The 21,938-nt window shown below is 38.2% G+C and overlaps 1 protein-coding gene across 1 annotated transcript in view; it reads left to right on the top strand.

The window, feature by feature from the left end:
• The window catches only part of PRKCE (protein kinase C epsilon), a gene marked incomplete at both ends in the record, with an annotated part of 282,775 nt that overhangs the window by 89,085 nt on the left and 171,752 nt on the right, over positions 1–21,938 (top strand). The window contains one exon of the mRNA XM_080615806.1: positions 11,320–11,383. Coding sequence (XP_080471932.1) covers positions 11,320–11,383 — 64 coding nt within the window. The remainder of the gene's footprint in view (positions 1–11,319; positions 11,384–21,938) is intronic.

Genomic DNA, 21,938 nt, shown 5'->3' with positions numbered 1-21,938 from the left:
TTAGAAATAAACTTTTCCTTTGGGAAACAAGAATGATCTTGCTGTTTAGACAACAGACTGAGAGTTGAGATATCATCCAGTTCCCAGTCTCTTATAGACCTCCTTACTTAAAACCTCATGTAGGTGTGATGGACAAGGGATGTCAGGAGGCTCACAGGGGTGGAAGCAGAGACAGCCTCATCCTGTGTGTACTCTGTGTGTGTGCTCAAGATAGAAAAGGACTAATATATCTGCACAGCAGCCAGTGTCTGTAAATACTGCTGGCAGTTGAGTGTGTCACCTAGTGTGAAGGCAGAATTAAGTCTTTCATTCTTAACTGAACAAACATTTAAAAGGCTGATGTTTGGTTTTTTAAACAAAGATACCTTTGCAAGTTATTTTCTTCCTTCTGTTTTCGTCAAAACTTAACTTTTAGTGTAACTTGAACAAAGGCTCTGAATTGATTCAATTCTTGGCAGGCTGTAAGGAGGAGAGCTATTTCCAGGAAGGATACTTTTGTTTAACTACTTGATGCCAATTCTATTTTACTATTGTGATTTGTATATCATGCAATGTTTGTTTATTGTAATGGTAGTGTTTGTTGTAAAGCAGCTCAGGCTACAGATACATATGTGAAAGGACATAGAGAATATTTGTGTAGAACATGCTTTTTCCTTCCATCTTCATAACCCAGCAGAAGATTGTTTATTTGTAATTCTTGGAGCTTGTGTGTTCATGCTTTCGTCTTTCGATACAGCAGGAGAGCTGAAATATAATGAGAAGCATTCTAAGATTTAAAACCAAGGTTAAAATAAGTGTAGAGTATGGGTCTGCTCAAAAAATAATTACAGCATTTTTAGAGTAATTTTAGCATAGTTTTGTTCTTGAAATACTATTTTACTTCTTTTTGTTTGCTTGTGACAACTTCATGCCATGTCTGAGCCATATATATATAATTTTAGTCTCTGCATGTTCTATGATTGTCGCTCTTCCTTAGGTCCTTGTTCTTCTCATTCACTCATGGCTTTTAATTGAATGTATTTTGGTCCGTGTATTATGTTATTTCATCACCTTTCTTAAGTTCTGCCTACCTGAAGTAGTGTGCTTTGCTTCTTGCCTGATAGTAGTCCGTGGAGCTGCTCCTCTTTGGCATCTCAGAGCAGCTTGGCCATCTGGGTAGTGAAGAGTTTGGTGCTGTGATGTTCTTTGGCCTTGAGTACTAAGCTGAGACTTGAAACAAAAACTCAGGTCAGTCATGATATGTGATGACTCAGTGATGTTCAGCAGGGAGACAGATTATCAGCCAGAATTTCACAAAGGCTACACCAAGGTAAAATGCAAAGTGAATCGGAGATTTTGTCATGTTAAAAGATGAGTTTTGACAGGAAGAGGAGCAGCTTGGGTGCTGGAGAATTTTCAGGTAAGCCTTGATAGCTTCTAGAGATGTTTCCTGAAATAAGATGCTGTTTGTTTTCTGGAAATTTGGGCAGAAGTAATAACTCATAGACAGTTACTGAGATCAAAGATGCTTCTGGGCACACCTCCAGCGCTACCTTAATTGCAAGTTCTGTAGTTTTCAGCCACTTTAGTTGGGTGGTGTGAGGGAAGGGAATCTCATTCATATATAAATCAAATCGGCAAAATAGAAGAGTAAGAATTTACCAGTCAGAGCTTTTCTTCTCTCTGCTGATGAACTCTGGCTTGCAGCTGATGCTGATGTCACACATCTACAAGCTACTTAAAAGTTTCAGCGAGTCATTGAAGTACAGTTTGTCCATTTGCAGCATATTGAATCAAGCTGTCTCCTTCCTAATGGAGGATTAATTTCTACTGTGAATACAAATGGAGAGTGCATTTAATGTGGTTGACTTTCAGATAAGAAAGGGCCTTTCTCCTTTCTTCACAGGGAGCAGAACTGAACACAAAGTCATAAACAGTAGTTGTTATTTTTTCTTTTTTCAATTGGAACAAAACCTAGATGTGAGTTTTGTTGCTAGCTGGAACAAAGCCAGCACAGCTTTACTTAACAACTAAACATGAACTAGAACTGAACCAAAGTGGATTCAGTTCCCTGCTGCTTTCTTCTAACTGGCTGATTGATGGGTTTAAGTCCAGTAGGACCTCTGTCAGAAGTTACTGCAAGGTGTTGCACGGTAGCGTTTGGAAGACTTAAATGTGAATCTCTTGTGAGAAGGGTCTGAGATCACTGCTAAAGAGTCTATCTAGTTCATGCTGAGGTTTCGTGTGAGGTATATTTATTTTCTTCCCTCTAAGGCAGTAAAACCAGGGCGTCAACGATGTTCTTAAAATCCAATTGGTTAATAGGCAAGTTGCAGAATCTTTCTTTTTTAGAGAGAGCTAAGATAAGGTTAACAGTCGAAAAACTGAAGGGCAACTTCATGTAATCTGAATATCACCATTTCCTAGCCTTTGGAGATTATTTTACCACACTTAGGAAGGATTGGATCTTCTGACTGTTAATCTCCCTGATTTTTGAGGTATAAAAATCAGCACAGCTATTTTCTTTATTCTTTGTACGGTAGTGGTGTGTGGCTGTTTCCTATTGTGTACAGTCTTGAGTTTCCCAGAGTACACCTGGAAGGAGGAGAGGGAAAGAAAGGAGTGTTTCAACCATAAAGAGAAGAAAAATACCATATGCTTTACAGGAAACAGATCATGTTGCTTTGCTGTCTTAATCTGTAAGACTTCACACAGTTTTACTTAAGGGAAGTAAGGAAATATGGAAATTACTTAAGGAAATAAGGAAAAGTATATGCAATGTACCAAAATGGTTGCATATCACCAGGAAAAGTACCGGTCAATCCTGAGGTCCTCTGCTTATCCATGTACTTTTATGCAGATACCTATTTCATGGTGATTGTCCAGCATGTTGCAAAGATGGCTACTCAGAGAAATGCTAATTAAATTAGAAGAAACTCCAAATATCTGTATGGTTACATCATCACATTCAGGTGATTTCTGAGGCCAAACGTGCCATCTAGGACTTGGGCTTAGGCATTTGAGCAAGCAGTTATCTGAAGTTCATAGGTAGGGTTGGAAAGGACCTTAAGATCATCTAGTTCCAACCCCCCTGCAGTGGGCAGGGACACCTCACACTAAACCATGTCACACAAGACTCTATCCGGCCTGGCCTTGAACGCTGCCAGGGATGGAGCATTCGCAGCTTCTCTGGACAACTTGTGCCAGTGCCTCACCACCCTCACAGTAAAGAACTTCTTCCTTATATCTTCCCCCATTTAAGTTTGAACCCATTACCCCTTGTCCTATCACTGCAGTGCCTGATTAAAAGTCCTTAATGAAATTGTACTGTAGTAAAATAATTTGACAGCATTTATCAGTTTTTGACTTGTAGCAGTCAGCTAACCATGATGTGCTTGCAGTCCTGATTCTTTATTCAGTGTTTTATTCCTAGCTATGCAGGTAACCCCCTCCCTTCTGGTTGCAGTTTTGTAGCATGACATTTAAAAATGTCCATAACCCAAGACAATAATTGTGTTTTAAATATTTTTTGACAACTAAATATTTCCCTATGGTTCAGAGAGTGCCACTGCACTAGTGCATTAAAGAATACATTTTGAAAAGCCTTGTGATGAAATTACAGGTCAGCTCTTACCACACAATGCAGTTCCTTTATTCTTAAATCAAATAACCATCTGCTTGGGAAAGTGCTCTGAACTATTTCTTTTCTTTCTTGAAATACATTTAGCAGCTGTTTCAAGTGAATGGCTTTATGCGGACTTTTGTTTTGTAGGTGATTTTACTGTACTTTCTCTTGAAGTTGAGCGGTTTGCAGCCAAACCCAACTCTCATGCGTTGTACTTCACATTATCGCTGGGCTTGTGTAGGTTCTTTGTGAAAATGTACTATGTAACTTTGCCTTATTCCCCTGCCTTCACAAGACGTACTAATAGAAGGCATTTACATCATTGGAATAACTGTACTGGATTAAATAAACTAACAAACCAGCACACGCACATCTGTCTGAAAGAGTCATACTGGAACAAGTCTTCTTTGACCTGTTCAAAGACAAAATGCTCTGAATGGAGAGCCTAGGCAGCCTCATCTGTTAAGGTTATTGACTTTTTTTCCCACTCATTAAGAAATTTCTCTTACTGATTTATTTCCCTCTCTCATGAATTCAGATTCGAGGTATTTAGAAACCCTAACCAGTTTGGGCATGTAACTGTTAATAACCTTGATAATTAATAACCTTGTGCCATACATATACATACATACATTCACCACCCAAATCTTTCAAGATAGTGAAGATAGTATCTTTCTCCCTTCAGACCAGAAACTTGGTTTTGTGCAGTGATGCTTCTGTGGTCACTCTACTTTATGCTTTTGGAGCCATTTATACTTCTGTGTTGCATATAAATATAGCCTTCTGTCTAAGTTAATTTTCTGGATTCTACCAGAAAATGGGCTGTGCAAAGCCTAGTCCCAGTACAGTGGTCCATAAAACTTGTTCTTCCTTGTAATACACAAAATGAGTATGTGACTACTGAGAGTGCATGTGTGCATGCTTGTGCACAAACACACATGCATTTGTGTGTCACCGTGCATTAAGGAGTGTTTCTCCATTGGTGCCTGAGAGTCCTTAGGCACAGTAGGTTGTGGAAGATCAAAGTCATATCAAATTTGATTCAGGACACTACAACTGAATATTGGTATATGCTGTGTTAAGTAATGGAAGGATCCTTGTTTTAGAATTGATTTCTGAATACTGTGGTTATTTCAGCTGAATCTTGGTTTTCCCTGAATGCTTCTGTTCTGTATTATGTCTGTGCATGTGTCTGGCACTGGAAAGTGTTTGATCTTTTCTGTAGGTCATGCAAGACGTTTGATGTCTTTTTGTTGACTTTTGGGTACGAGTAAATAAATGATAGAATCCCCTGTGGCCAAAATTTCTTAACTTTCATGTATATCATTGTGGTCAATTACAACGTGGCAAGCTGTGTTACATTTCTCTGTAATTATAATAATCAAGTATGTAACATTCATAATGAAAGGCAGATTTCTGAACTTTGTGGCAGTGCACTGGCTCTGAAAGGGACCTGCTTTCTTTGGCCAGAAGAGCAAGAGGCTGTGTGTGTGGGAAAAATCATGGAGGTAAACAGACATTCTAGGGAAGTTTTTTCAACATGTTTTTTTGGGGGGATTTCTTTAGAAGTCAAGTTTACTTCATGTGAATAATGATGCAACATGTGAAATCTGTTGATTTTCAGGCAATATTATTAAATAAAATTGTCTCAGCTATTTTTCTGGCCTTACGGAGGCTATTCCAAAGCTCTCTGTTTTAGGCAAGCTTCCTAGAGGTATAGGAGTGAATGCTGGGGTAAGCGTGCAAGTTTGATCTTACCTCTAGCTATTGCTTTGGTCAAGAGTTTGCTTCTGTTCTAATAATGGTGGTCTTCTGAAAGTCTAAATAACTTGGTCTGCAGTCATTTTGACTATGTTGAAAAGTGTCACTATTGATGTTTTATTTTCTTGTGAATAAGTTAAATTAAGTACTCTATCAGCTATTTAAATTGAAGCAGAAAAATCTTGTGGGTAAACAACAAAAGACCAGCACAAACCTTTTCTCCAGTCATTTTCTGGTAGATTACAGCTGTTCTGATTTTTTTCTATGCATTTTCCTAGAAATAATATTTTATCAAAATTGAAGAAGTAAATGCCCCTCAAAAGAGCAGATGTAACCCTCCTGCCCCAAGCCTTTGCAGATTTCAGCTCTTTAAACACAGTCCTTTCCCTCCTCCTTTCAGCGATGTGTGTCCAAAGAGAAACTTGCTGTTATGCTGCACTCGATAAGGGTTGATACATACTGACTTCTCAAGTTCTACATGATTCAAATAACCATCAGCAGTGACAAATCGTGTGCTTGGAGGTTTATGCTTTAAGCTATCCAAATATCAGATAATCCTAGAACATCACAACAAGTCGTGCAAAGCAGGTTTGAGGACTTAATTCTTTCTGTTGCTGTGGCTTACACAGTCCATTTAGGTTTATACTGTTGGCAAAATCCTAAACAGCTTTGTGGTTGATGGGGTTTTGCTGTGTTTCATATCATATCTAGCTAAGGAAACACCAGAGTAAAACTTGCTCAACCTTTATGCTGTTAGGAAGCATTTGTGTAGTCATTGTTTATTCCAGATCTGAGTTTTATGTCAGTTACTATCCTTAAATTTGTCTTGACAAGTTGGTGTTTAAATGAGTATAGTGCACCTAATCTTAGGTGACGTTCTTGTCTTGAAACATAGGGGGCTGATGGACTAATATGATCAAGTGAAGAACTGTGGTAATGGGACACTAATCCACTGAAGATCGTGGTTTATCGCCTATTTACAGCAGATCTCAGTTTGTTCCATAGAGCATGCAAAATCTCTGTGCTGGTGCTATCAGCTACAATGAAAAAACCCACTCCCAAATGCTGATGGAACGATTCAGGCTGTACAGTGGTCAAGAATGTAAGATTTTCTTCATATTCAAATATGAGCCATTGGTGCAACTCAAATATTTGCATAGCATATTCTAATCTTCCTCATTCCTTTGAGATTAGAGTATGTGGTTCCCTTAGCAAAATCTTAGCCTAAGATTTTGAGCATTCTGACTTTCATATTTAGGGGGATGGGAATTAGATCTTACACCTGAGAGGAGGAAAATGGTGAGCTGCTGCTTGAGCTTAGGACTCGGTTCTTCCAAAAAATGCTTAGGAGTTAAAAGCTTGCAAAAAGCAAAACTTGAGGAGAAGCTGAACGTTTTTCACAATCTGCTGCATAATTTCATTAAATTCTGCATTACTCCAGAGTTGCTCAAGAATTGGGTTGCTTTGGAAATGCTGCAAAGACATATTTAAGCATTTTTTTTTGTTTTATATTGTTTTTTTACTGATGAGTATTAAGTGAATGAAAAATAAAGGAAATTGCCTCCTAGATATGTACCCATCAAAGTTGTGTGTTTTGTTGGTTTTTGTTTTCTAAAGGACTTGGATGTCTCCAATATTGCAGGAAGACAGGATGTGTATTGCTTGACCAAGTGAAGCTTAACTGAGACATAGAAGAAATGGTGCAGTGGGCAGTCTGGGCCTCCGGAGACCAGAATTCAGTTCTTGTTTAACTGTAGACTTCTTGTATGACTTTCTGGCAAGTCAGTTAGTCTAGCTTGTGCCTTTGGGAGTATCTCATTTTACAGATGGGGAACTGTCTCAAAAGGGTGTTGAAAATAAAATCCATTAATGACTGTGAAACTATAAATGCCTTCAATATGCTGAAACTTGGCCATGGTTTCAACATAGGTTTTTTCCTCTGAAAGTAAGCCTGGTTTTATGGATGGTTGCCTTTTGTTCCCTGAAACAGGCTACTAATATGCTTTATTCATGCCTGGAGTTTTTCAAGAGCTGTACTGCTTTCCAGCATCTTTGTACTCATCTCAGTGTGTTGCCACACAAGAATTGTTTTAGCAGTATAGAAGTTGTTTAAAGTACCTTTGCAATTAATCTTGCTTGCACCTACTAAAACTCTGTATTTCAACAGAAGTTGCAGCAATAGCATGAGTCAGTAACAGGATAAAACTCTTTGGTGATAAGACATTTTGCTCAGTTATAGTTGTTACATCTTTTGCCGCATGTGGAGAATGTGCTGTGTATATTTTGTAATGTGCCTTGCTTACAGCAAAGCTGCTTTTGTACCAAGACCTCTGTCCCATCCCTAGTTTGCATCTTGCCTTGTTCTCTGTTGTGCTTTTGAACAGTCATGTCTTTTTAGATATCTTCTCATAGTGTGTTTCTCTGCATATATAAATGCTTGGCTGCATTCAGAGAGATGTATTTTTAGTCAAAGAGAAGGGTCAGAATCAGAACTATGTTGCATTCATGGACGTCTGGTAGAATTTGGCCTGTCCTTTTGTTTCTAGTTACATATGTTTAACGGCATTTCACATGTGAGCATTTGGTGAAAAATTAATGGAAACTCTAGATTGCGCCATATGCATATTTGTTATGTATTTATAAAATGACATGGCAGAGTGTTCACATTCTAAGTGTAATTTAATGTTGAGATTGAAAGAAAAGGCATATTGTTTATATTCTAGTAATTTGACTGTTCTGGTCATATTTATACCGTTGTGTTTCTAGGCATTGAATCAGAAATGTTTTACGCAAAATTAGAATTGAATCAGTCCTTTTCATTCAGTACTTGGATTGATACATGAAAGACCTTGGATGAAAAGGATTGCTATTAGTGTAGGGGATTCTGCTTTTTTGGGGGTGTTCTTTTTATATGTAAGGTCAGCTGAGGCAGCTGAGCTGCTGGCTTCTGGCAAAAGTACTAATTCATGTGGCTGATGAATCTGTTCAGCATAGGTACTCACTGAAATGAAATGTGGGTATTGTATAAATCTAACAATATGTCCATTTTATTGTTATTGATGTTAGAATATTTTAAGAGGGATATATGCTTTCTTTGTAGAAGATACTCCCTTTTGTAAGGAGTTTGTTCTCCTTTAGAGGATTAGCAAGAATTCTGAATCAAAATCAGTAAGCAGCATTTTTAATAAATTATATGTGAAAACAGCCCCCTTGACAGGTAATGGAAACTTGGTTTCGGTGCTCTGGTCTTTTTCCTGAGTTTCTTCCAGTGCTATTTGTACTTAAATGGGCAGAACAGAGATTTTGTGATGGTGGTCACCAACTCTTCCAGATGCCTGATTCTGCTGCAGGGATGTTGGGGTTTTGTATGTATGTGTGTGTGCATACTGGGATTTGAACTGCATAAAGTACTTTACTGAAAGCTTAACCAAACAGTATAAGATGCAGATACAAACAGAGCATTAGACATGCCTGTCTTTAATACAGCCATCTGTTGAGTGCTGTAGCAGTTTCTCAAAAGCCTCCCTCAGTGTAGACATCAAAGTCTATTCATCCACCTGTGCCTCTGATCTTCAAATATTTTCCTTGTTTCAATGGGAGAGGAGCAGTATTTCAAGATCAGTAGGTTTATTTAATAACCAAAAAAAAAACCAAACCCAAACCCCACCACAAACAAGCAAACAAACAAAAAAAAAATCCACAAAACAAACAGAAAACCAGCCCCAAACTCCCCCAGAAACCTCATGCTGCCAGTTGAGAAATCGTTTAAAACGTCTTTACTTAACATTCAACACTTTATTTATGGAAAACCTCTCAACCACGCTTTCATTTTCCTCTCCTTTCAGTAACCCCTGCCCTTGCTAACACCTATTTCCTGCCTCGTCTTATTTACAATGCAGCGGCTGAGATCATTCGCTTGATCCGCTGGTCTGATGACATCAGCCGGACCTGTGAACTCCTCGACCGGCTCGCTCCCGGACAGCACACAAGTGCTTTTGTGTGCTTCATGGAGGGAGGAGCTTGTGTCATCCTGATGCATTCAGCAGCTGTGGCTCAAAAGAGAGAGGTGCCCGACTTGTAAAGGTCTTCTCAGGTGATGAGAGAAACATGGAGACAGAAAAGGTGGCCCCATGAAGCTGCCAGATGAACGTACACAGGCAAATCCTAGTATAGCCTATACCTTTTGGTGTCCTCTTCTTTCGTTCATTTACTTCCTAATATGCAAAGATTGGTCTCCCAAATTATTAGTTTGAATTGGTGATCTCTTGATGATTATCTTATTCAGGGCTAGTGCCGTACCCTGACGTTGCTCATGGCTTTGGAGCGTTCATTGTTGGCTGACATTGGTGAAGCAAGGCCCTGCTTCCCCTGTTGCCGCAGAGGCTCGTGCTGAGGGAGGAGGCGGCGAGCTGTGGTGGGGTGCGAGGGCAGGTAACCTGTTTCCCGCCACAAGCGGTTACCTCAGTGTCAGCCCACGGTGAGCAGAGCTCGGCTGGATCCTGGAGATGAGGCACGCTCCCTTCTTTTCACCCTGCGTCCGTTTGGTCTGGTGCCTTCAGGAGCCCATAGTGCCCGTGGTTTGGTACACGGCAGTCCTGATCTCATCAAGTCCTGTGTGAGTGTCAGGGTCCAGGGGGCACAAACAGGCCCCAGCGTTCCTGCCTGGCTCCTGGGGCTCCGTCACCCTCCCCACAGCCCAGGGCGCCATGTCAGCCCCACGGCTGCCAGCGCCTGACCCAGTGAAGAATGCAGCACGGCCGGGCTCCAGTTCCCCACAGCCTGACCCGCCAAGGCAGGCATAGCTGCTGACCCATGTCCCAGCCCCTGGCCTGTCCCCATCCCCAGGGAGGTGCCTGATGCCCAGGGCTGGGGCTGCCCTGGTGCCTCCATGACTGCCTACTCCCGGCTGGAAAGGTGGGACGCAGGACAGGCCCTGGCAGACATGGCCCCTTGAGGTACCCTGGCAGTGGTCGTGACATTTTATCTGTGTGCTTTACTTACTAAAATAGAATGAAAACATAGTATTAATGGATACCACGTCACTTGACTCACTGTCTGCAATTGTGTGACAATTGCTATGTGACAGCGAGAGCTATCGATTACATGGCGGTTTAGTTACAGTTTAAGTTTTTGAGATGGGTGGCTGCAAAATCAGTCTGTAATGTCTGGGGCACCCCAAGGGTACTCAAATCCAGCAGTATTTCGAGTTGGTGATGGTAAAACACGGGAGGGTTTATAATGGGCTCTTCATTGCAATGCCTAAACATTCAGGAGCTTGTTCCCACAGCAGCTTGACAGTGCGCACCTGTATTTCATGCTGAGTGAAAGTGATCTCCGCAAGAGCAAAGACTCCTTAAAATCTACCAGAATGGTGCAGAGTAAACAAATTTTGTATTTCAGATAAAGTGTGTAAAGCATGTATTTCTTTCTCCCTGTGGGAATACAAAGGGAGTATTATAAACACGTGTTACCCAGCCGTACGAGCTGTGTGTGTTCATTTCCCCCGTTCTGTGACCAGAGCTGATCTGCCTTGCTGGGATCTGAATAGGCCACAGTGTTGTTTTTCACATTTGCATATCTGGGCTTGGTATAAATTACAGTAAAAAAAGTTACTCGATACTACCACTTTTTAACTTCCTTCCTCGTCTCCTTGGAAGTAGTGGTGCAAATGTATGGTAGAACAGTGCTTTAAATATTTTATTTGTAAAATTCACTGGGTTCAAGCTTTACAAGTGCTAAGGGTACACACTTTTTTACTTCAGTGAAGGTACATGATCCTCAACACACCTCTTTGCAAAAGGAGGCTCTGTTTGGTAGTGAACCGTAGACCTGTCCATATGTTCTGCCTACACCTTGGCTTCATGAGTCTTGGAAACCTTTTGTTTCCTGCACATGCAGTCACTTGCTTTAGGAGCCATTCTAAGTTTTTTTTCTAATTCTCTTCTTGATTGCAGATTGACTTGGAGCCAGAAGGGAGAGTGTATGTCATCATAGACCTTTCAGGATCATCAGGTGAAGGTAGGGACTTTCAGTCTTTTATCTTATTCATTTATGAATGGAATATTCCAAGGGCCTCTGCAATGGAAGTGGTAGAGGAGGTGCTGTGCCAATATCCTCTTAAATCTGAAGTTTAAGTTAAAGAGCTCAAGTTAAAGTGAACAATTTTTTATGTAACTGTGTGTGAGTCAATGAACAGTTACAGTTCATTTTACCCTGTTTGTCACTGAGGGTAACTATACTGACTGAAAGGACAGTAATGGAATAAGAATAGTTTAGTAGTATCAATTTCGAGAAGAAACTTCCAAATTATTGTTTTTGGAGTTATGCTAACCACTATGTAGATAGAAATGGTAAGATATCAGAGGTGGGGGAGAAGAATTTTTTAGCTTTTAAAATTATTCTAATACTTGATATTTTTCCACTAGATGTTTTCTTTTTCAAGTAAAGTAAAGATCAAAACGTAATGATGAGGTGTTTTCATTTTTAGGACACAGCAGTTATATGTTTGGGGAAAGAAAAAACAAAGCAAAAACAAAGATGGAAGAGAAACATTAATTAAACTCTTAAGCTATTTTTCTGCTGTTAACTGGGAACAGAGTCAGGTGGTAGATGGTGGGAATAAGAGAATCTATGAAGAAGGAAATCTGTGTATCTTAGCCATGCTCTTGATGGCAGCCTGATCTGCTGAAATAGCCTAGATGGCTGGTTTGGGTTTGATCATTTTAGATTATGTCCATTGATCAACTTTCTGCAGTAACTCATAATGCTAAACAAGGTTGTTGGTTCACAATATATAAAGAAGATTCACGTAAACCCTGATAGGAGCTGAAACAGAAAATGCTATGAAATAAAATTATTTTGCCTGACACAGTTGAGAAACAGTGGAAAAACACATTTATATTTCTGTTCCTTGTAATGAGTTGCTATGCTCTGACCAATTACTAGCAGTAGCTTGCAAAAACATATACTGCTCTACATCCTGAATTTTAAAAACAAAGCAAACTATTATTTAAACATCATCTTATAGCCACATTTTGTACCCATGTACGATACCCTCTGCCTTTTTTTCTTTCTATATATTAAATAAAACATCAGTTAAATAGTACTTTCCACATATCTTGCTAATTGGCATGCCAGTGATGGAACTAAAATGTGGTTAAAGGCATTGAAGTGATTCTGTCACAGGGGAGATGGATGTTTTTCCAACCTTCCATTGATAGTTGGTTGATAACCAGACAGGCATTGTTCTAATATTCCATCCCAAGATGTATTCAAGTGAGAGGGCAGGAAGAATAGTGTTATGTTGTTCTTTAAAAGTTCTTTAATCTTCTGTAACAGAAAAAAGAAAATGTGGTGATGGTATAATGTCACCTATATTATGTGGTGTATTGCCCTCTGATACTTGAAAGATGCTTGGAAAGAAATTTGCAGAACTAGAGCTTGTGTCGCTACATTAGCACTGAAGGGCAGCACTCCAATGGAAACAGACCACTAAGGGAAAGCAGCTTATGAAAATGCTGTCTTATGAGAAGCCCTTGAGGAAGACCAAGAGACTTTAGTTACTGTTAATTTGGTAAAGCCTTGGAGAACTTGGTGTGCTTGCAAAATGCAACAGAACTTGTAAAGTTTTAGAGCTTTCCTGTAAAATTATATTTGTTAAAAAGTGTTGTGTAGAAGTATTGCAGAATTCTCTACGAAGGTTACATTTTTCCTCACAAGATAAATTCGACCAGGTTTGTACAACAGTTCGTAAACTGTTTTGATGGTGTTTTGTTAGTGATGTAATGAAATCTTACTTTCAGACTGCTTTATTAGGGCTAAGGCCTAGCTAATTTTGGATGCATCTCTTCTCACTTCAGCTGTCTTAGTGAAGAACCTAGTTTAACATAATAATTGTATTCATCCTTCTGTAGTGAACAGAAACTTTTAACCTGCATGGGAAGTAATTTATGCTACATGTTTTAAAAATGCCTATTTCTTTTGATCTATTGTCCTGGGTTCAGCCTATGTATATATACATATATAAATATATATGTAAATAGAATACATCTGATATGTCTTTTATGTATTTCAATGGGACAGTTTGCTGTGGTTGATCTGTATCATTGATTATAAAAGGAACATAACATTCAAGTTAGAATAAGCGCTGGACTTTTGAGTGGTAGGGCTGGTTGAGGTGATTGCTACTGTTGACCTAATGTATTAACCAAGATCTTGTTTTTGAACTCCAGTTTTCACTGCAAATGGAAGAGAGTATATAGTATTCTTTTTATGCTGCATGAATGGGTATCAATATTTCACCTGAACTCTGGAGGGGAAAAGTTGACAATTTATGAAAATAAAAATACGTGTAGCAACAACTTTAACTGGAGGAAGCAATTACGTTTCATGTTTCTTGGTTAGCTAGCAGTATTAAAAAAAAAGGCAGTAAAAAAAATCTCTTCCCTCGAGATGTGGTATATACTTGCCAACAGATATTGTCTTGTAATTCTGTGTACTGAAAATTGGCAGGTATTTTTATGTGGAACAGTAGAAAGAAGGGTTGAGTTGCTGGCTTTGCTATTTGCACTTTTTTTCCCTATTCTAAAGGTGAGCTACAAATCCATGTTTAGAGCTGTGCCAGTTTCTCTGCCACATCCTCTATTGTGAAATTTCTTCAGAAGAAGCTGTACTTCTCCAGTAGTAACAGTGCAGTTGTTAAGGGGCAGCCTGAAAAGCCCAAGGCTTAAGGCTCTCTCCACTGGATATCTTGCAGCAATGCCAGCTATCCCAGTGGCATGTTCAAATCTCAGGAATTCGGATTTGTTCTGAAAAAATTATTTTCTAGAACTTGCTCCCATTCAGTTCTAGTTTTTGAAGCAGAAAAAAGGTTAGAAAACACAAATGCTAAAGCCAGAGAACTGGAAAACAAACTGCATAAAAAGCCCTTACAAGAAAAACTACAAACCCAACAGGAATGTTTTTATCATCATCTTTTTTTGCGCTAATGCTGTTTTAGAGCCTGCTTATGGCTTCTGAATGTTTGTTCTGCACTGAGAGGGAGGGTGAGTAACTATTTATTTTAGCAATCTTTTGTAAATCTGTAGTAGGGACTTGTCTGGCCCACATACTGAAAAGAAAATGTGAAGTGAACTATCACGCAGAAGGTGGTGTTCTCAGAAGTTAGGATTTACATTTTTCTGCTAAAATTTGAACATTCCCATATTGTGCTTTCCAAACTAGTTCTGCGGAATACTTCAGTGTGCTTTGCTGATGTGGACGTAGGAAGACAAAACAGCTCTTAAAGTACATGTTTGAAATTTTCCATTTTAAGCTTTATAACCAGTATTTTTGTAACACCTGCTTCAGGCCTCTACACTCTCTGTGCCAAAATTGATCTGCAGGGTTATTTACTTTCTGTAGATTTAATTTTTAAAATGTCTCTGTGCATTCAAAATAAATATGTGTTTCATAGAATCATAGAATGGTTAGAGTTTGAAGGGACCTTCTGATGCAAGGCTGTTCCCCATGAATGGAAACAGCTCTATCAGTGGAGACTTTCCAAATGTAGATGCACACTAAGACACCAATTCAGGGGCTAAAATAGCTGCAACAGTAAATCAGTGAAATTCTATCTATCAAAGTATTTGTTTATAATTTTAACACCTTTATCGGATGTTGACAAATAGTAACTGTCCTCTCAGAACTTTAAGGGGCATTTTAAAAACAAATCCCTTGGATCAAGTAAACTGTGGACCTGACACAGATCCAGTAGTATTAGCTGGATATTTTTACTGAACTTCATTGACCCGTAGAATCGTCATAGAATCATAGAGTGGTTTGGATTGGAAGGGACCTTATAGATCATCTAGTTCCAACCCCCCTGCTACAGGCAGGGACACCTTCCACTAGACAGGTTGCTAAAAGTTCCATCCAACCTGGCCCTGCACACTGCCAGGGATGGGGCAGCTACAGCTTCTCTGGGCAACCTGTGCCAGTTTCTTGTCATGCCATATGCAAACATACAGGATCTTGAAGAATAAGAATTTCTGATAACTTGCTTTTGTGGGACCAGATCAAAATATGGGTGGTGGTTGTTGTTGTTACTCTGCCAGAATATTTTGTCAGACTTACAAAGCATGTAATCAGTCATTTCTGGTATTAACTAAACATCTGGTGACTCCATTTTAAATATGCAGTTGTAAGAAAACCAAAGTTTATAGTAGTTCAGTGTTTGTGAGAAATAATTAGTAAATGATCATATTTATTCTCTGGTACTTTGCAAACTGGATCTAATGATCGCATGGGTTTTTAGACTTCTATCTTCAACTTTTGCCAGGCCTATGGAGAAGGGTGTGTCAGTTTACCAGTCTTTCACTTTCAATGAACAGGAGACTCTGTAAGACATGCTGTCTTACTCATTTCTTCAGTGCTTGCTGTCCAAGGTCATACTGATTTTTCTGTATTAATTCAGTGTTGCTGTAGCATACACATTATTTCTAGACTGAAGTGCACTCATTGACTGTTCTATTGACATGATTTGGCAGTGGTTTTTTCATCTACTTTAGTGCTTCTAGAGTTTTGTGAGTGAAGTTTTTTGAATGATTTCAGAAATACTTAAGAGCTCCAGTGTAGCTAATCAAGATTTTAAAGAAATTTTAAAGCATACCTAATACGATGACACAATGATTCGATTTATAAACTGGAATAACAGATGGCCATCAAATGGGTAAGAGAGGTAAGTTGCCTGAGGAATGATTAAAAACATTTTCAACAATGTCAGTTTTATGTAGACTGAAAGACAGATGCTATTATGTTTAAAAGCTTGTGACCTTCCTGCTGCATTTGTCATTGTAGATTTCTGCTTTCTTTGGAATTATTGGTTTATGTGTGACAGAAATGTATATACAGTTGCCTACAGCAGCTTTCTACCAACTTACAAATTAAGTTACCATTTGTAGTATGTCACTATTAAATCAACTGACTGTCAGTATTAAAACAAGTGACTTCAGAATGACCTTGATATTTTAGGGTTCTTTGTTAACTATTTATCATAGGTAATGTAATAAAAATGTAAGATCTATTCCAAACTCTTTTTCTATGTACTAAGGCTAATCTATTATAATGATTATTTGTCATTGTTACACGTCCCAGTTTGCATTATGTGGTTGTCTTTCTATGTGACTACAGATTCCCCTTTTTAGAGCAGGCAGGCATTTGAATTGCAGTGAAGCACCACAGCTTATGCTGGAGGTGGTAAGTGCTGCAGAAAGCAGCCTGTTGGAAGCTCTTGCCTATATCTACAAGTTATGTAGTTACAGAAGATTACATCTTCTAATACATTCATCTTCAGAGTCATCTGCTTGTAAGATACTTAAGTTTCACAGGATGAAGAACTTCAGGTTCTTAATTTAGACTGGATATTAGGAAAAATTTCTTCACCAAAAGGGTGGTCAGGCATTAGAGCAGGCTTCCCAGGATAATGAGGGAATCACTGTCCCTGGAAGTGTTGAAAAAACATACACATGAGGCCCTTAATGACATAGTTTAGTGGTGGCCTTAACACTCCTGGGATAAAGGTTGGACTTGATCTTTTTTTCCAACCTATTTGATTCTATGATTCTGTGTTTCTAAGGTGCTATTTAACCATAAAGCCTGTTAGCTGAAGTCATGGCAGTATCTTATGAATTCAGAACGTTTTGTTTAGGTTGATTATTTGGTCTTTTGCATTGAAATAGCCAACAAAGAAGTCTTTAGACTTCTGATTGCATCAGGTAATGCATGTAACACCTGAGTCAAAATATATGAGCTCAGAAGAGGTTTCCAAGTTCTTCTTAGCTCACCTAACAATTCTATAATTCTATGATTTACTTGAAGGCTCTGTTTTGCAAATACAATTTTGGTGATTGGCATATGTTATGGTGGAGCTTCTGCAGGAAAAGAAAATAGTATTATTAGAAGCAGGTACATTTCTTAATGCCGTTTATATCCATGGGATTTATTCCAGGCATCCAACTTTGGTAGAATCAATACAGCAAGAAAAATTGCTTCTGTTCTGTATGGTAGCATCCTTTTGCAAAGGTCTTTTAGTAGAAAATACCCCACACGTTGAAAACTGTCTCTGTGATTGCTAATGTATCCATTTGTCAGAGCTTTTGTTCCTTAGACTATTTTGTAGTTGTCACTGTCATTGTCATTAATTATGCTTCTTCAGCTATAAGGGCCCAGAAAATGAAGAAAATGAGATGTGATTATGCTAGGCACTGTCTGAACAAAGAACAACAGAAGGTGCTTAATCAGAAATCACAAAGTCTAAATGTCATGCATCCTGGAGCTAGTCTTTTTGTGTGGTGGTTTCGGGAACTTGTGTTAAGAGTGGTGTTTTCTTTAACTAATGTCTTCTACTGCAAATACAACTTTGACAGGTTGGGTTTGGTTGGGGTTTTTTGTTGTTTTGTTTTATGATCACTGATTGTTTTTATTTTGGGGAAATTTGTGGTGCTGTGGAAAGATTCATCATGCAGACCATGAAATAGTTTCTGGTAGTTATCAGCTGCTTATTTTGAGGTGTTAGGCTGTGAAGGTACAGCTTGTTCTTTATTCTTACTGATACATGTCATGCATCAGGATGAATCTCTAGCCCACTTTCACTATCCCTCCTGGCGGTAGCACCTCTCTCTAAAAGTAAGTTTCAAGTTAATCACCAGCTTTTCATTGTGAATAATCGCATGTTAAGATTTTAGCACAGGATTCAACCTTCTTTATTGTATTAGTTCCGTCTGTGCTGATTTAACCACTAGTTTACGAAGGTTACCTCAATTCTAAATCCTGGGACTTTTTTCTGGGAGTTAAAATAATCTGAACCTAACTGAATTAGGACAATACTGAACTGGCAACACTAACTGGATGGTTTCTGTCTTCAGTCACTTCACTCAGGTTTATGACCTAGAGCTCTTTCACAAGTGCAGCTCCCCCTTAAAGTTCTCAGGGATATTGTGTGCTCAGAGAGATAGGGTCTGAAGTTGAAGTGTCCTTTTCTCCCTTTGGAATTTAAAGCAAATATCCAATCAGTCAAACCAGACATTTGTTGCTCTGCTCTGTTCAGTCTCACTAAGGAAGACTGCTGCTTCTAAAGGCCTAATCTCGCATTTTTATTCATAGCCTGGGGAAAAGCAGGATACTACACTAGCTTTTTGGTTTTCTTTCTGTAGGCTTCCTTGCTTTAATAGAACAGCAGCAAGCAGTAGTGTGTGAGCCATCTTCAAATGTAACCAGAATCTCAGTTTTCAAAACTCATTATGCAATGTATCAACTGAGAACCTATTTCCTTTGAAGTTTTGGTTTATGTAGGTAGGGTTTGGGGGATTAATTTTTCTGCATTTGGCTTTTCATTTCTTTTGTACCAAAAGATCAGTACTCATTCAAACCACAAGTGACGAAAAAGAGCAAAATCAAAGAAATAAAAGAAGCTTAAACTTATTTGTAAAGTTTTCTCCCTCCACTACGCCTTCATTTTCTCCTCTTAGGAAGGATAATTCAAAACTACTACTGATATGTCTTTTCTTTTGGGTGTTATTTGGCTTAATCTTAAAATACCTCTGAGCTGAAGTGTGGATGCTTATTACAAAAATGAAAATTTTTTTGTAGGTTTCATTCTTTTCTTCATCTGTTTTATGACTGTGCTTAGAACTGAAAAAAGTCTTTGCCATCCAGATCTTCAGTTTCTGGTTTGTTTATTAAAAAAAGATAAAGTAACCCCCTCTCTCCCAGCTCCCTGCAAGCGCTGCATTTATACTAATATGGAAATTAAAGGTTTTTAAATTGGTCAGCCAGACAACTTTGTCGTATCTGAAATGAACAACTTTAAGTAAACGTCTTGTTTTCCCAAATCTGTTACAATAAGTTAATGCCATTAGGTATCTGTAATGCATCTGCCTCCGGCATGTATTTACTTGATGGTGTGGTGGGGGATGTTTTTATTTTGAGACAAAATTTCACCTGTTGGTAGCATGGCATATGAAAGCAGGTGTTTGTGTTGTTACCTGAATGACAATAACCAGAAAGCCTGAGAGGAGGAGCTGTGAAATAATTGTGTGATAGTCCAGTCCACGTAAATTCTTTGCTCTTGCAAGTTAACACTGACTTCAGTAGTGGCACAGGCATTTGGCTAGGAAAATGAACCTTGCAGGCTCACTGTTCAAAGCCAGAATTCCTTTTATAGATATCAGTGCAAATGCAAATCAGCGCTTGGTGACAATTCAGTCTGTTGGTACATGATCCTTTTAAGCTGCACTGCTCAGTGAAGAGGTTTACCAAAGAGTGCTTATGTGATTTTGATTTCATGTGGCAAATGCCTTCATAATGAACATCTTTCTATGGATTTATGGCCATCCCCTGGATTATATCCAGTTGGCTGAACATCTGGTAAGCATTGTGTGTTTGTAATAAGCCCTTACTGGATAAAGCTGGCTCAATCCTTTCAGGCAAAGATCGATGACCTTTTCTTGGCAGGCTTCTAACTGTTTGCCAAAACAAGTGCTTAGCAGGGAGAAAGACACTAGTAGAAGATTTTGTTTAAAGGTACCTTTGTATTCTACTGTAACAGTTTGTACTTGTTGAAGGAAAATTGCATTAGACTGAAATAGAAATGAAACTCATATACATACCATGTTCCAAACTGCTGTCCCTCTCTTCTCCATTTATGTAGTAAATGCTCCGATTTCCATATGTTGTTTTTTTCCTAACAAAATTGTGCGAGGCCTTTAGAATAGGCATGTTTAATTTTACCACTACATATGCCTAGGTTGTTTGGTTTTTTTTAAAGAAAACAGTAGAAAAGCATCAAATTAAAAACTACAGTGGTATTTACATGTAAGTGAATCACAAACTAGTAATAAGATTTGAAATACAAATGCATTCTTTTGGAAATCTGTATATGTCTAATTATTTCATAATAGAAGACAAAGCATAGATTAATCCAATACTCATTGTATAGCATGACATGTGAAAAATATATATAATATTATAGGGTTTATGTATTTGTTTTGCTATGCTTCATAAAACACATAACCTGTAATGTGTTACGATTTCTGGTGTTTTGTTCTACACTTTTGCTGTTGCAGAAGTGTGCTCTGAATCCATCTGTTCCCTCTTCACCCTTATGCTCCCTGAATAGAGTCAAGTATTGTTAGTACAACTAAGGAAAAAAGACTTAGTGTAGTCAATTTTGATTAATTGATTAGGGAATGAAGAGGTGAGGTAATACATTCATTAAAGACAGGTCTAACCATGTTCCTGGCCATATGACATACCAGCGAGGTTGTCTAAACTGAGAGCATTAATGCCTGTTGTGAACATCATTAACCAAATGTTTACTGCTTTCAACATAGCCTAAAAATCTACTTCAGTTTTTAAAATATGAGTTCTGTGGTAATGTAAACAGCTGGAGTCTCAAAAACTGTGTGGTTTTTGAGTGTAATTTTGAAAGGTTAAGTTATTTGAGCCTTTTCATGGACGCTTTGTACCTGTTGGAGGAAAAAATGTTTTGCCACTATAAAAGGCAGTCTTTGGACATAAAAATGATTGAGTAGAACACGTGTGTATTACTTGCAAATAGCAGCTTTTAAAGAAAGCTTCAAAGAAAGCATGATGATGAGAATCCAAAAAGGACTTTCATCATTTATCTGGCTTTTCAGAAGGGCTACTCTAAAGAAAGTATCCAAGTAGATAGATACTCTGTAGTATCTTATTAGATAGATTAGATAGATATCTAATTAGATAGATACTCTGTAGTATCTATCTAGATACTAGATACTCTTATATCTATCTCTGTTTGAACACTGACTCTGGTCTTTTTTTCGTGCTATTACTTTTAGTTTGCTGTCATTATTTCTGCCATATTTTTTTAATGTATTTTTCAAAAAAAAGTGAATTATGTAATATCAAGAATAATGTGAAATACAGATTTTAATCTGCACCAGCAGCTTTAACAAAGAAACTGCCTGATATGTTAGACTTTGAATTTTATATTCAGAAGAAGACATAAGAAATATTTTGGTGTTCTGTAAATGTCAGTGTGACAACCACACAGAATATATGCTGCCCAGAGGAAAAAGAAGAAGAAAAAGGTCTCATTAGCTGCAAACTCAGTAAGTAAAATGTAAATAGTGCGGGATTTCTTGTTTTTTTTAAACTACAGAATTTGATTTTCAGTAACTGATTTACTTTGGTGTTAGAACAGCTTGTGAAATAAATACGTTTTTATTTACAAATGTTTTTGAGTGTTTCTGAAGAAAAATAGAGTTAAAAATGTGAATCTTTTTTTTAATAATTCATTTGTATGCATACATAAATAGAGCAGATGTTGCTAATATCAGTGATGGCAGATGTTTGGTTTAGAGCACACAGTTTTCATGTGTTCATTTTTTATGGAGTGAATAGATATACATAGTTATACTGAATACACATCAAGACTGGTGCAAATTTAGTACTTCAGGCAAGATAGCATTATAGCTCTTGAAGTATGCAATGGAATCACTGATGAACCCATTTTATAATAACGCTTTGGGGGAGAGGATTGTCTGCTTATACCCTG

This window comes from Psittacula echo (genome assembly GCF_963264785.1).
Source record: "Psittacula echo genome assembly, chromosome: 4".
In the NCBI taxonomy this organism is placed as follows: domain Eukaryota; kingdom Metazoa; phylum Chordata; class Aves; order Psittaciformes; family Psittacidae; genus Psittacula; species Psittacula echo.
Note: the sequence above shows the minus strand (reverse complement) of the source record. Positions and strands in the feature narration are given on the sequence as shown.